A 13,533-nucleotide genomic window follows, 5' to 3' on the forward strand; every position below is an offset into this window, starting at 1 on the left:
GTCTCGGTTTTAGGGATGCCTGGGTGGCTCAGTCGTTAAGCGTCTGCCTTCGGCTCAGGTCATGATCCCAGGGTCCTGGGATAGAGCCCCGCATCGGGCTCCCCTGCTCCGCGGGAAGCCTGCTTCTCCCTCTGCCACTCCCCCTGCTTGTGTTCCCTCTCTCGCTGTGTCTCTCTCTGTCAAATAAATAAAATCTTTAAAAAAAAAAAGAAACTTTCACATTTTTGTTTCTGGCAATCTTAATATTTACTATAATTTGTCTAGCCTGTGAGAATTTTCTTAAATACCTGTTTGGCACTCTGAGCAATTTCAGGCTGAATTTTTTCTTTAATTCTGAGAAATTCTTAGATTATTGATACTGGTATTTCTACTTCTATTTTCCTTAAATTTTCTTTTATGTTTTCTCTGTTGTCATCCCTTCCATCCTGAAAAATTCCCTGTTTTGGAATTCTTGGATCTTTCAGCTCAGTAATACATTCTTCAGTTATTGATTCTTGTACCCAATCCATCAGGTTCTTTGTTTTAGATACTGATTTCTCTGTATCAGGGATTCCACTTGGATTTTTCTGTATGACATTTTTCCATTACATCTTTAAGTATTCTCTTTTTTAAAACTGGTTTATTATAATTCACTAAGATTTTGTTTTTAAGGAGTACCTGGGTGGCTCAGTCTGTTAAGCATCTGCCTCTGGCTCAGGTCATGATCCCAGGGTCCTGGGATCAAGTCCCACATCCAGCTCCTTGCTGAGCAGGGAGCCTGCTTCTCCGTCTCTCTCTGCCGCTCCCCCTGCTTGTTGTGCTCTCTCTCTCTGACAAATAAAATCTAAAAAAAAAAAAAAAAAAAAACAGTAAAAAGATTTTGTTTTTAAGTATCATCTCTACACCCAATGTGAGGCTTGAATTTACATGTAAACCTGAGATCAAGAGTCACATGCTACACTGACTAAGCCAGCCTGGCGCCTCTTTTAAATCCTTGTTTTGTCTGGTCCAAAAATTCTGCTCTAAATTAAATAATTTATCTGTCTTTTGCTGTTGTGTACTTTCAGATGTTTATCATTTTCCCCCTACAATTATTCACTGCCTTGTCTCTTCAAGATTTTGTTAGCCAAGAAATAACTGATAAATGATATATTTTTATTCAGATGAATTTTATATAAAACAAATGGGACTTAAAATTACCCAAATTTAACAAGATATTTCAATGTTTTTATAAATTTCAAGAATAAATTTTTTTCCTCAATAACTTGTTTAGCTCTCATGTTACTAAAACTTAGGTTTATTTATGTATACTTTTTGTTTAAGCAAGTCTAGGTTGCTGTCCTGTACCATATGCCTCTTATTAGAAAAGTGATAATTTGCAAGTTTTTATTATTAAATGGACACCAGTTATCTGGTTTAGGGCTGTGGAGGTGGGAATAATCTCTTCCACTGACATTAAGAAGGTCAGGTTGTTGGGTGCGTGGGTGGCTCAGTCCTTAAGCGTCTGCCCCTCGTCTCATGTGTACACGTGCCCTCTCTCTCTCTCAAATAAAATGTTAAAAAAAAAAAAAAGGTCAGGTTGTCCTTTCATTAGACTAGATCCTGGCACTGTACCTTTTCTCCTGCTTCTCTCTTTTGGTGTTCATCCCCAGAAGCAGCTGTGCAGTTTTACATATATTCAGTCAGCCAGATTTATTTTTAAATTACTTTATTATCATATATAAAAGTCTTCATGTTCGGGGCGCCTGGGTGGCTCAGTCGGTTAAACAGCTGCCTTCAGCTCAGGTCATGATCCCAGGGTCCTGGGATCGAGCCCCGCATTGGGCTCCCTGTTCAGCGGAGAGCCTGCTTCTCCCTCTCCCTCTGCCTGCCTCTCTGCCTACTTGTGCTCTCTCTCTCTGTCAAATAAATAAATAAAATCTCTAAAAAAAAGCCTTCATGTTCAAAAGGTAAATTATAGGAACATAAAGCTACGTACAGCTTACTTATTATCAACCAAGCTTTTAATAGACTCTCAAGGGTCAGCAGTTGCTGGTTGTAAGGTAATTGGAAGCAAGAAATAGCTGTAGACAGATTATTAAACAGATAGCATTGATAATACTGTGCCTTATAACTCATCTTTTTTTTCTAGGTCATCTCCTTCCCTTAAACTAACCCTTAGAACTTTCTTTCCTGCCATCCTCTTCGCCAGGTCCTATATCCTCATGACCAGGATAATAAATCTGTAGCCAAATCCTGTAGTAGACATCACTAATTTATGACATGTTCTTTGCCTGCCAAGCCTTGTGTATGCCCTTAGAATCCTTCTCAGTACAGTATTTCACAGAGCCAGTTAGAGTTACCACTAAAAATGACACCTCATTGTCACTTCTGTTTTATCAGTCTCTTTTTCCAACTAGACTATGACATTAACTTATTCATGCTATATTTTTTTGAAGGTTGAAAAGGAATAAAGGTAGAATAGCAAGCAAAGGCGTTTCCTAATATCCAAAAGACACTTTCTTCCCTTCTCTTACTCTTTTAAATCCTTTTATATCACTCCTATGTTTGTTTCTCTAGCTGTGTGTGTTTTTCCTTCTTTCTACCTAATTAGTTTACACTGGGAAATTAGTACATGTCTGTTGAGCACATGGACTAGATTTTGGGAAATCAATACATTTGTATTGAGCATATGAACAAGATTTTGATTCTGTAGTGAGCGAAAAGGACATTTCTTTCCACATAATCTCACTTCTTTAGTCTCCTGAGGTGATTTCTTCTCATATATAATTACATTTGGTATAATGGTATGATGTATATTTTTTTCCATCCTCCTGTTTAGATTTTTTTTTTGTAGAAAATCAGGTGCCACCAGATCTCTAGCAGGTGTTTGTTTTGAATGCCTTCTTCCTGGAACTAAGCAGTCGTCACCTACTGCTAAAAAGGGATAGGAATTTGAGAAAGGACAAGATAAAAAGAAATGCTAGTAGGGCAAACAAGTATTACTCTCTTTTTGTTCCTGACTTAATATCAACTAAGTACTTCAAAAATATTAATGAAAAAGACAGGAGAGAGTAGACCATCCTTAAGTGTGCCATCTGTATGGCCATTGCTGTAGTATAGGTCCTAACTACATCATTGTGTTTGTTCTTCACAACCAGACATTGACTTCATCTGCTTAGGAGGACAATGAGGGTCGAAAAGGTAAACAATTTGCCCAAGGGAAACAGCTAGTAAGTGGTAGAGTTGGGATTCCACCCCAGCTATCTCTGACTTCAAACCTTATACGCACTCCTTCCCTTGTAACCATATAGGAAATTTTAGCAGATTTTTATACTTTTTTTTGTATCTTTCATATTGTAGCCTTTTTAATTTGGGCAATAATTATATATAGACATATATTTTAATGTTTTATAGGTTATTTGAGCCACTGGCTAAAATGATAGGCTTCCGAGACAAATAGTTTTCTGAGCCTTTGAGGCAGTGTAGCCCAGGGATGTAGGACAGTGGTTGAGCCTGTTGTCAAATCCTGGCTCCACTGCTGCCCCACACTGTGCAAGTTTCTGGTCTCAGATCAACCAGGGTTGTTTTGAGGATTAAATGTGGTAATACACATAGAATACCTAGCACAATGCCTGACAAATAACAAGCACTTCATTCATGAAAATGAACAATGTATATGGTATCATTATATATTTACTGTATCGTGTTAAATACCTACCTTTCCATGAGATTCTGAGAATTTTCACTGACTTAACCCAGAAATTACACACTATTCTAAAGATATTTCATACCTCTTATGCTGTTATCTATGGAGCAATAACAGATACTACCTTTACTCTTCCTGTTAGTTTTCATATTTTGGTTAAATATTACATAATCACTACTATTTGAAACGTCCTGTAATAGTTGAGTATTTCCTGGTCAGGAATATTTGCCTCACCAGAGGATTTAAATTATATCTAGAATGATGTCAAAAATCTGTTTAGGCAAAGGATACTTGAAATAATATCAGTCGACACTGAGCAGCAGTAGAATTTACCAGTGCCTTTGTTTTTGACCTTCTATTGTATGAAAATACAGAATCCATATTCAATAATTAAAACATTTGCTATCTCCTTTTCTTTTTCAGAAGATGAATAATCTTTCATTTAGTGAGCTATGTTGCCTCTTCTGCTGTCCGCCTTGCCCTGGGAAAATTGCTTCAAAATTAGCATTTTTGCCACCTGATCCTACTTATACCTTGATGTGTGATGAAAGTGGAAGCCGCTGGACTTTACATCTGTCAGAACGAGCAGACTGGCAATATTCTTCTAGAGAAAAAGATGCTATTGAGTGTTTCATGACTAGAACCAGTAAAGGCAACAGAATTGCCTGCATGTTTGTGCGTTGTTCACCCAATGCCAAATATACTTTACTCTTCTCACATGGAAATGCTGTTGATCTTGGTCAGATGAGCAGCTTTTACATAGGACTGGGATCACGGATTAATTGTAATATATTCTCATATGATTATTCTGGATATGGCGCAAGTTCCGGGAAACCAACAGAGAAGAACCTCTATGCAGATATCGAAGCTGCTTGGCTTGCTCTTAGGACAAGGTAAATCATAATTGGGAATTATTTTGCACATCTTTTATGATGGTTGACTAAAATTGTCTTATATTAAAAAAGGAAGTAGTTTTTATAACACATGTTTTGAAGTACTTAATAGACATTATATTTACCAATATATACTTATTAAGACTTAAGCTCTTAGATTGTAATTTTAAATTTTTAAAAGTAGCGTAGTTTTTTTTTTTTTTCCAAGCGATTTTATTTTTTTTTTTTTTTTTTAAGATTTTATAAGCATCTGCCTTCAGCTCAGGTCATGATCCCAGGGTCCTGGGATCGAGCCCTGCATCTGGGCTCCCTGCTCGGCGGGGAGCCTGCTTCTCCCTGTCCCACTCCCCCTGCTTGTGTGCCCTCTCTCGCTGTGTGTCTCTTTCTCAAAATAAATAAATAAAATCTTTAAAAAAAAAAAGATTTATTTATTTGAGAGAGAGAGTGAGAGCACAAGCAGGGAGAGAGCGAGAAGCAGGCCTCCTGTGAACAGGGAGCCGGATGTGGGGCTCGATCTCAGGACCCTGGGATAGTGACCTGAGCCAAAGGCAGATGCTTAACTGACTGAGCCACCCAAGCACCCCAAAATAGCATAGTTTTTAAGACAGATCTCATTTGTGTCTGTTAGTGCATGTGTGTGATTTTCTTTAAAATTTAAGCCGATGACAAATATTTGGTTTTATAAACGTGTGGAGTGTGATGTTGCAACTTTGAATAAACAAGGGAATGAGAGATAACCATGACTTAGCTAATGATTTACTTATTCTGTCATTAAGAGTGTAAGAGACTGGATTGTTTTTGTTAAAATCATAAGCCAGGGTTTGCATTATTTTATGTAATCTCTTAGAAGTATGACTTACAGATATTTTATTGGAACTATTTTTAAAGCATTCTATAAAAGTGAGATTTTTTACTTTGCATTCTGGACTAATAAAATTTGGAGAGATGATCTCACATACAAAAAAAGGTAATTTTATGATAAATCATTTAAGCAAATTCTCTTACCATGTCAGTTATTCTTTGGTTATAACAATATATTTTTGAGAACTAGAAATTGCTTTAATCTTTCCTACTCACCAGTATTGTAAAATATTTCAGTTTTGTAGATTTCAGGGTTTTTTTTCATCAGATGGTTCATGTACAATAAAGATAGCTTAGTTCAAGTTATTCCTCATATTGTCCACTGATAAGCTGCCTGATTTCCAAAGTATTTTAGACTAAAGCTTAAAGGACTTAAAAATTTTATCATTTCTAATTTAATGTTTAAATATTAATGGTTTCAGGGGCGCCTGGGTGACTCAGATGAGCCTTCGGCTCAGGTCATGATCTCAGGGTCCTGGGATCGAGTCCTGCATCAGGCTCCTTGCTTAACAGGGAGCCTGCTTCTCCCTGTGCCTGCCACTCCCCCTGCTTGTACTCTCTCTCTCTCTGACAAATAAATAAATAAAATCTTTTAAATAAATAAATATTGATGGTTTCAGTTAGAACCTCCACAATTTTGTTAATAGGCATAACCTTTTTTAGAAAATACTTTTAAAAGTATTTACTTCTATAAGATATATAATAAAACTATATTCTCATTGCAAAGTTTCATATAAAGGGGATTCTTAAATCACTTGAAATGATATGAAAACATACCTGATGAGTTAAAAAAAATGGTATTATAAGAAGTAGGTAACGAGTTGTGGGGGGGCAGGGAATGGTAAAAATTTGTAAACTTAAAAACTGCCTTAAATGACCAGAGTCAAAATCTGCTTCAGGTATAATAGTATCAGTCCCCTCAGTCCTACAAACAAAAATAAATGAGTTCCCACTTTCCAGACTCAGCCAATTGAATATAGTATAGTACCTGTCAGGAAAATATGATAATAAATATTTTTAATGACATTTATTGAGATACAACTCACTCTTTTAAAGTACAACTTCAGTGGATTGGGACAGTTTTTAAGGATGCTAAGTAATAAATAGCAGATAGCCTTCATTATTAATGCTTCTCATAACATGAAAAGATAACTATTCAGCCAGAACATATTAGTATCCAATTCAGTGTTCGAAGTTTATGTTAAAAAAAAAAAATCCACTCTTGTAGGTGGTTAACTTTTCCTTTTTTTTTTTTTTTTTTTAAATTTTTATTTATTTGACAAAGACAGACACAGCGAGAGAGGGAGGGAACACAAGCAGGGGGAGTGGGAGAGGGAGAAGCAGGCTTCCTGCGGAGCACGGAGCTCAGATGTGGGGCTCCATCCCAGGACCCTGAGATCATGACCCGAGCCGAAGGCAGTCACTTAATGACTGAGTCACCCAGGCGCCCGGTTAACTTTTTCCTATTTTTCCTCTTGTCTGATGTCAATTTGAAGGAAACTTTAAAAAATAATTTCTAGTCTTGACTTAATTCATCTTTTTAAACATAGTTAATGGCCACACATACTTGATGAATGAGGAACAAGGGCAGAATAGATGAATTTCAAAATAGTACAACAGTCTTTGAGCTCATTATCTGTGTGCTATAATGAAAAAGTCACTGGACTGGGAGTCAGGGTACCTGGGTTCTAATTATAGGTCTGCCACTGACTTACTCTGACTTTGAACATCTGCTTCATAAGCAGCTGAACTAGATTAGGTGGTCTTTAAAGTCCTAAGTTGTACTGTTCTGAAATTCTGTTACTGCTTTGAGTTCTCTGATGCTAAATTGGCATCTGCTTCTACTCTGGAGCCTTGCCATTGCTAACATTAGCCTAAAACCCATAGTCGCCACCAACAGTGCTGCTATTCAGCTAACAGCAACCATACAGCCTCAAGAGTTAATGCTGATGCTGCAGATGTTCATTTTTGTAACTTCTTCACTCCTATGAAGAATTAGTCAGGTCTTAAAGAAAAAGACTTTTCTCAGTTTACTTATATTTAGCGTTAGTCTGGAGTAGATGGAACCCAACCTCTGGGGCATATCTAAATGCTTATGTAGGAATGATTGGAAGAAATTATGGGGAAGTATGTCATTACCCAGACAGTTCAAAGAGCCCTGGGCCCCTGGAAAGGGCCAGAGGGAGCACATGGGGTTTGTCTTGCAATTTTTTCATGTTTAGATACTTGGAAAGCTCCATTACCTTTTCAAAAGACCGGATGCTGTTGTGCGAATGGCTGTTAGCATCCAGAAGTGACTGCTCTCAGGCTTCTAAAGTGGAAAAGCGTATTTGATCTTACTCTAACTAACCCTTAACCCCACATTCGTTAGCTCCTATAGCACTTCATTTCTACTTGCAGTAGTTTACAGTTGGGACAGTTATACCATAGACAAGTAACAATGTTTGGAACATAGATTATATTTGATATATTTGAGGCAATGAGTTGACATATTTAAATCTGCAACATTTTTAAGGGTTAGGTAAAGGCAGTACTCGAGATTTTAGCATGAAGTTTGTTCATAATTAACTGAATCATAAGGCATTTGAAAGTCTCTTCAGTATGTTTATCTTTCCAATCATTAGTCCATAGTAAAGGCAACTTTCAAGAAAAATAGTAATTTGCTTTCAGCTAAAATATATATATTGTTTTATTCATTCCATACAGTAACCATATGTAGCACTTTTCATCACTATGACCAACTTCAAAAAATAAAATGAGCCACTTTTGATGTCTAGACAACGAACTTTTGTTACTTTGAATGGAAAATAAGACAGTTAATGTCTATTAAACATCAATCTATTAAAAATAATTGGAAAAAACTGATGTAATATGTTCAGGATTAGCCAACAGTATGCTACATTGAATTGCATAAATGATTTAATGAATTCATTTAAGTTTGAAGTTTTAAAAGACCTCAGCATTTCTTTTTCCAAAAGATGAAACAGATTAAATAAGCTAAGAATATAGATTTTATTGTAGCATTAAATATGATAATGATGGCTATGAAATATATTTTAAGTATAAAGTTGACATTGTCTCATTCTAAGTCATTCTATTATAAGATTAAGTCCTTAGAAAATGACTGACTGTAGGGCGCCTGGGTGGCTCAGTCAGTTAAGCATCTGCCTTTGGCTCAGCTCCTGATCCCAGGGTCCTGCTCGGTGGGGAGCCTGCTTCTCCCTCTGCCCCTCACCCCTCTCGTGCTCTCTCACTCTCCCTCTCTCAAATGAATGAATAAAATCTTTTAAAAAAAAAAAGAAAGAAAATGATTGAATATTTCATATCAGTCCAATTCTCCACTTTTTTTTTTTAATTTCTGAACTTTGTAGATATGGCATTCGCCCTGAAAATGTGATTATATATGGCCAAAGTATAGGGACAGTACCATCTGTGGATCTTGCTGCTCGGTATGAGAGTGCTGCTGTTATTCTTCATTCTCCTTTGACTTCGGGAATGCGTGTTGCTTTTCCTGATACCAAGAAGACCTACTGTTTTGATGCATTCCCAAAGTAAGTATCAATATTCAAAATCGTTTAATTCAAAGAAATTTTTAAGGGCATTTTTTTTCATCACTTAAGGTATTCATAATACAACTCATTTAGCCATGAACTTCTATTGTATATGTATTATAGAAATTGTGAAAAATTAATTTTTGAAAAGGGTAGTGGCAGGACCCTAGTCAGGAGGCTGAAATATTTGAATAGTAATAATCCTGATGAAAAGAGCTGAGGGCCTTATACCCTAGAGAGTAGCACTGACTAGTAGTATTAGAGATAAGAGAATGAATTTGAGAAATGAAATTGATAGAACTGAGTGTCAAAGTGAATAGAAGATGCTAAACAAAAGAACTTGAATGTAATTCCTAGGGCTCTGACTTGAGCTGCTAATGAATAATGGTACCATTCAGTGAGATAGAATATTGGAGGAGAGGAAGAGTAAAGGGAAAATGAGACATGTGCATGAATATTAGTGAATGGCATCTGATGATAGCTGATTTACAAAAGAAGTGAATTGCAAAAAAATTCTGTCTTAAATTAACTTGAATGTATTGCCACCACAAAATCTGCAAACAGTTTTATTCAAATTTGAAAGGAGGACTACTTCTCAAGACAAGATGAAAGTTCCTCTAGCTCCTCTTCATAATTGGAAAAAACTGATGGCCCATTTTTCTCAAAAGGAGAAGGCAAGCAGTGAGAAGCTGGCAAATTTCAGTCTTATTTCTTTTCCCCAGTTGGCAGCCATACAAAGAATTTTTTGTGAATGATGGGTGGGCCAAAGGCCAGAGTCATCACTTGCTTTTTTATAAAAACAACAAGGGTCATTTCAAAAGCAAATTTTTTCATCATTAGCCAGTAAGGCGTCACTTTTGTAGGGAAGCTAATGGTGGGAGTATATGAGCAGGCTGTGGGAGGTTTTTTGTTTTTACATTAATTTGGGGTTTGTTTTATGTTATAGATAATGGTATATTGGAAGGTATGTGCATTATACTGCTTCTAATGGAAAACTAAGAATGATGGAGTATTTGGGGAAATGGGGTAATGCTTTTGCCACCCTGTATCTCTGTCCAGCTCCCTCTTTCATTTCTGCTATGCCAACAAAGAGAGCAGCACTTAACTTCAAATTGTTTGAAAAAGAACATAAATCTCTTTTTATTTGTTATAATTCCTTTACTACCGAACATCTTTTTTTATTATGTTAGTCACCATACAGTACATCATTAGTTTTTGATGTAGTGTTCCATGATTCATTGTTTGCGTATAACACCCAGTGCCCCATGTAATACATGCCCTCCTTAATACTCATCACCGGGCTATCCCATCCCCCCACCCCCTCCCCTCTAAAACCCTCCGTTTATTTCTCGGGAGTCCATAGACTGTTGAACATTTGATAGCAAATAATATACCCAAGCGTTTTTCCTTACCAAGTGTAGCCTTGAATTATTCCATTGATTTCCTTTTTCACGATTGTATCCTCATTTTATAATGCCTCCTTTCTCTCTGGAAAGATTTATTTTTTTTTTAAGTGTTAAAATTCGTTTATAAGGTCTCTTTGTGTAGCTTATGTCTCCTTCAAGTTGCCTTTTTTAAATTGTTTTGATCTGTCTGATACTTAAAGTGTTCTCTGATGTCTGATAATTCTTGGTTGTCTCTTCATATGTAAAAGTGAGAAACTAAATTGCTGATCTGAAGCAGGTGGTTAAGTCTTGTTGCGTGTGAGCTTCACTATACAGTGATCTGGCCAGTTACTTGGGGATCCTATCCTGTGTCATTATTTCTGTATCTTTCCTCTTAAGGTGTATATAGTCTCCACCAAGGAGTCTTTCTAAAAGTCCTCCCTGGAGGAGTGAAGGCCTGGCTGCCAGCATTCTGGGAACTCAGTACAGAAAATGGGTTCATAGCAGCAGTATGTGTGTTTACACGTATGTGTGTTTACCTCTTTGCCTTAAACTGTGCCTCGCAATTCCCTGGTCCATAAAACCTTCAGTTTGGGGTAGAGTGCAGCTACCAATCTACAAAAAAGAGGGGGAAAGAACCTAAAGCAGAGGGACTTAATTCTTAAACAGACTTTGAACAAATTCTATAGACTCCTCTATCACCTGCCTTCATCCCCATGTCAATTCCTAGCCTCCTGGGGTATCCCATGGTATAAATTGGATTGTTTCTTCACTTTACCTTCTATCCCCTTAAAATTGGCTTTTCCCTACACTTTTAATCTCTTATCCCACACATTTATCTGCTTTCCAGCTCCAAAATTTTATGTTTTATTGCATTCTTCCTATTTTTGTGAGTTGATAACCCAAAATAAAAACAAAAAACATTTTGCTGTCATTTTAGTAGATTAAGGGAGAGAAAAAATGAGTGCAGAGAGGTATAAAGTTAGCACATACTTGAATACTCCTTAGTTTCCTCCTCTCCTTCCAACCTACGTTTCTCTGTGCTAAACATTGTAGAAAGGTGCAGTAGGTTGACAGTAACGAATGATTCCCTCAAAACAGAAGTGCATGAAGTTAGCTTCCTCAGGTAATCTTAAAATAAGGAGTATGTAAAGTGACTTTTAAATCTTATTTGAAATCCAAGAGGTATCCGTTTCTTCTGGGTTAATTCAGACCATTCTGATATTTGAATGATCTTCGGGATATCGCAAGAAAATTTGTTTTTACGTTCCTTTTCGTAGCTAATTCATTGACTTTCTACACCCTTCTCTTTTCTTACAGCATTGACAAAATCTCTAAGATAACCTCCCCAGTATTAATAATTCATGGGACTGAAGATGAAGTCATTGACTTTTCACATGGCCTCGCACTGTTTGAGCGCTGCCAAAGACCTGTGGAGCCTCTGTGGGTTGAAGGGGCAGGTCACAATGATGTGGAACTTTATGGACAGTACCTTGAAAGGTTGAAACAGTTTGTGTCACAGGAACTGGTAAATTTGTAAAATATTCTGTAAATTTGCAGACTGGGTTTTCTTTTCTTGCTGAACTGCACTCTTTGGTAAATAACATAAAACCTGAAGGTTTTGTTTGCAAATCATGTCAGTTGCCTTCATAAATGTACAGGTAATGATTTGTTAACAGACTTAATGAAGGTTTTTATTACCAGAACTAGAAACTGGAAATAACAGTATCATGCAGTCAGGCTGTGTAATTTATATTTTTTCTGTGAATTTTTTTTTAAACATCAAAATGAGTACTGTATGAAATTTTAATTCTGTAAAATCAAATGCTGTAAAAGTATTGCCAAATGCTTTTGCATATCAAACAAATTTATAGATATTTTTAAAACATCTCAATGTACTAAATCTTATCCAGGTATACAAATGTAATATTCTTTCAGTAAAAAGCTGTATATCTAAAGCAATTCAAGTACTCATAATAGAATAAACTGTATGAAAACGTGCAAGTTCACTAGAGATGACCTAAACCCTGTTGTACAGGGATTGAGGTTTAAACAGTTACTTTATTGTAAAATACATTGAATTTTCTGTATTCCCTGGTTATCATACATTTTCTCCTTTGAAAAAAAATGATGTAAGTCTTAATTTTTATGCCATCTATTAATTTACCAACTAGTTACCTATAAATGAGAAGTCATGATAGCACTGAATTTTAACTAGTTCTGACTTATAGGTTTGGTACTGTGAGGCAACTACTTAAAATTCTCATTTTTCTTATTTAAAAAGGCATTTAGAGTTTCAAGAAAGATTTTGTATGCAATGTTGTTTTAAATTTTGACTAATCTCATAGAATCACAGTACTCTTCATTATAAGAAAACATGAGAGTCCATTAGATGTTCTTCAAGACCACAAACAGGCTGGCTACTTGGTTGTTTTTCACCTTGGCTATTTTTAATAGGATCTGTTGTTTTAGATTACTATCTGAGAATTTCATGGATTCACTTGTGGATACAGGAGATAAGAGAACATTTAATTCATAACTTTTATATTAACCAATGTAGTAAAAAACAAAGCTCACACACAAAAACTAAGTTGCCTTTCCTTGATTGAATCCTGCCTGAATAAAACAATGAAAGTAAAATAAAAATAAAATTAACGGTATGTAGTCTAATTTGTACATGAATGAATATTGAAATAATACACACTGTGGATATATTTTAAGGCCTTATGTAGTTTTAATTGTTCTGCTTGTTCTGTGGTTATGTCTAAGACTATAGTATATGATTATCTTCAAAGTATATCAAGTATTGTGAATGCTTTGGTTCAGATGTGTCAAATTAACAGTAAAACAACAAATATACCACCCAGCTGTGCTTGTTTGCCTTCTTCCATGCTTCCCATCCCTTACCGTAAGGACTGAAAACATTTACCATTCATCTTTGTAGAACATAGTTGTGTAGTTTTCTCAATTTTATCATCACTTCTTTTTTTGAAGAGGTCTCTTCCTTACCAAGATTGTTGTGGAGCCTGTACAATTCCTTTTTTTATACAGCCTACACCCCAGAGTTCAGCTATGTGTTTTCTTTGATTACCTGTTAAATTTAAAATATTGATCATACTAATTCAGTATTCATTCATTCAACAAATATTTATTGAAATAATGTCTAAATCATGTAA

General features: G+C 36.0%; 1 protein-coding gene across 3 annotated transcripts in view; it reads left to right on the plus strand.

Annotated features, from left to right (window-relative positions):
* Positions 1 to 13,223, plus strand: part of ABHD17B (abhydrolase domain containing 17B, depalmitoylase) — a 46,511-nt gene extending 33,288 nt beyond the window's left edge. For all 3 annotated transcript variants that reach the window (XM_035029058.1, XM_035029057.1, XM_035029056.1), the window contains 3 exons: positions 4,091 to 4,560; positions 8,793 to 8,972; positions 11,678 to 13,223. In XM_035029058.1, coding sequence (XP_034884949.1) covers positions 4,094 to 4,560; positions 8,793 to 8,972; positions 11,678 to 11,897 — 867 coding nt within the window. In that variant the 5' untranslated portion in view covers positions 4,091 to 4,093 and the 3' untranslated portion in view covers positions 11,898 to 13,223. The remainder of the gene's footprint in view (positions 1 to 4,090; positions 4,561 to 8,792; positions 8,973 to 11,677) is intronic.
* Positions 13,224 to 13,533: the final 310 nt, after the last annotated feature.

This window comes from Mirounga leonina, unplaced genomic scaffold (genome assembly GCF_011800145.1).
Source record: "Mirounga leonina isolate KUSES-001 unplaced genomic scaffold, KU_Mleo_1.0 Mir_224, whole genome shotgun sequence".
NCBI lineage: Eukaryota > Metazoa > Chordata > Mammalia > Carnivora > Phocidae > Mirounga > Mirounga leonina.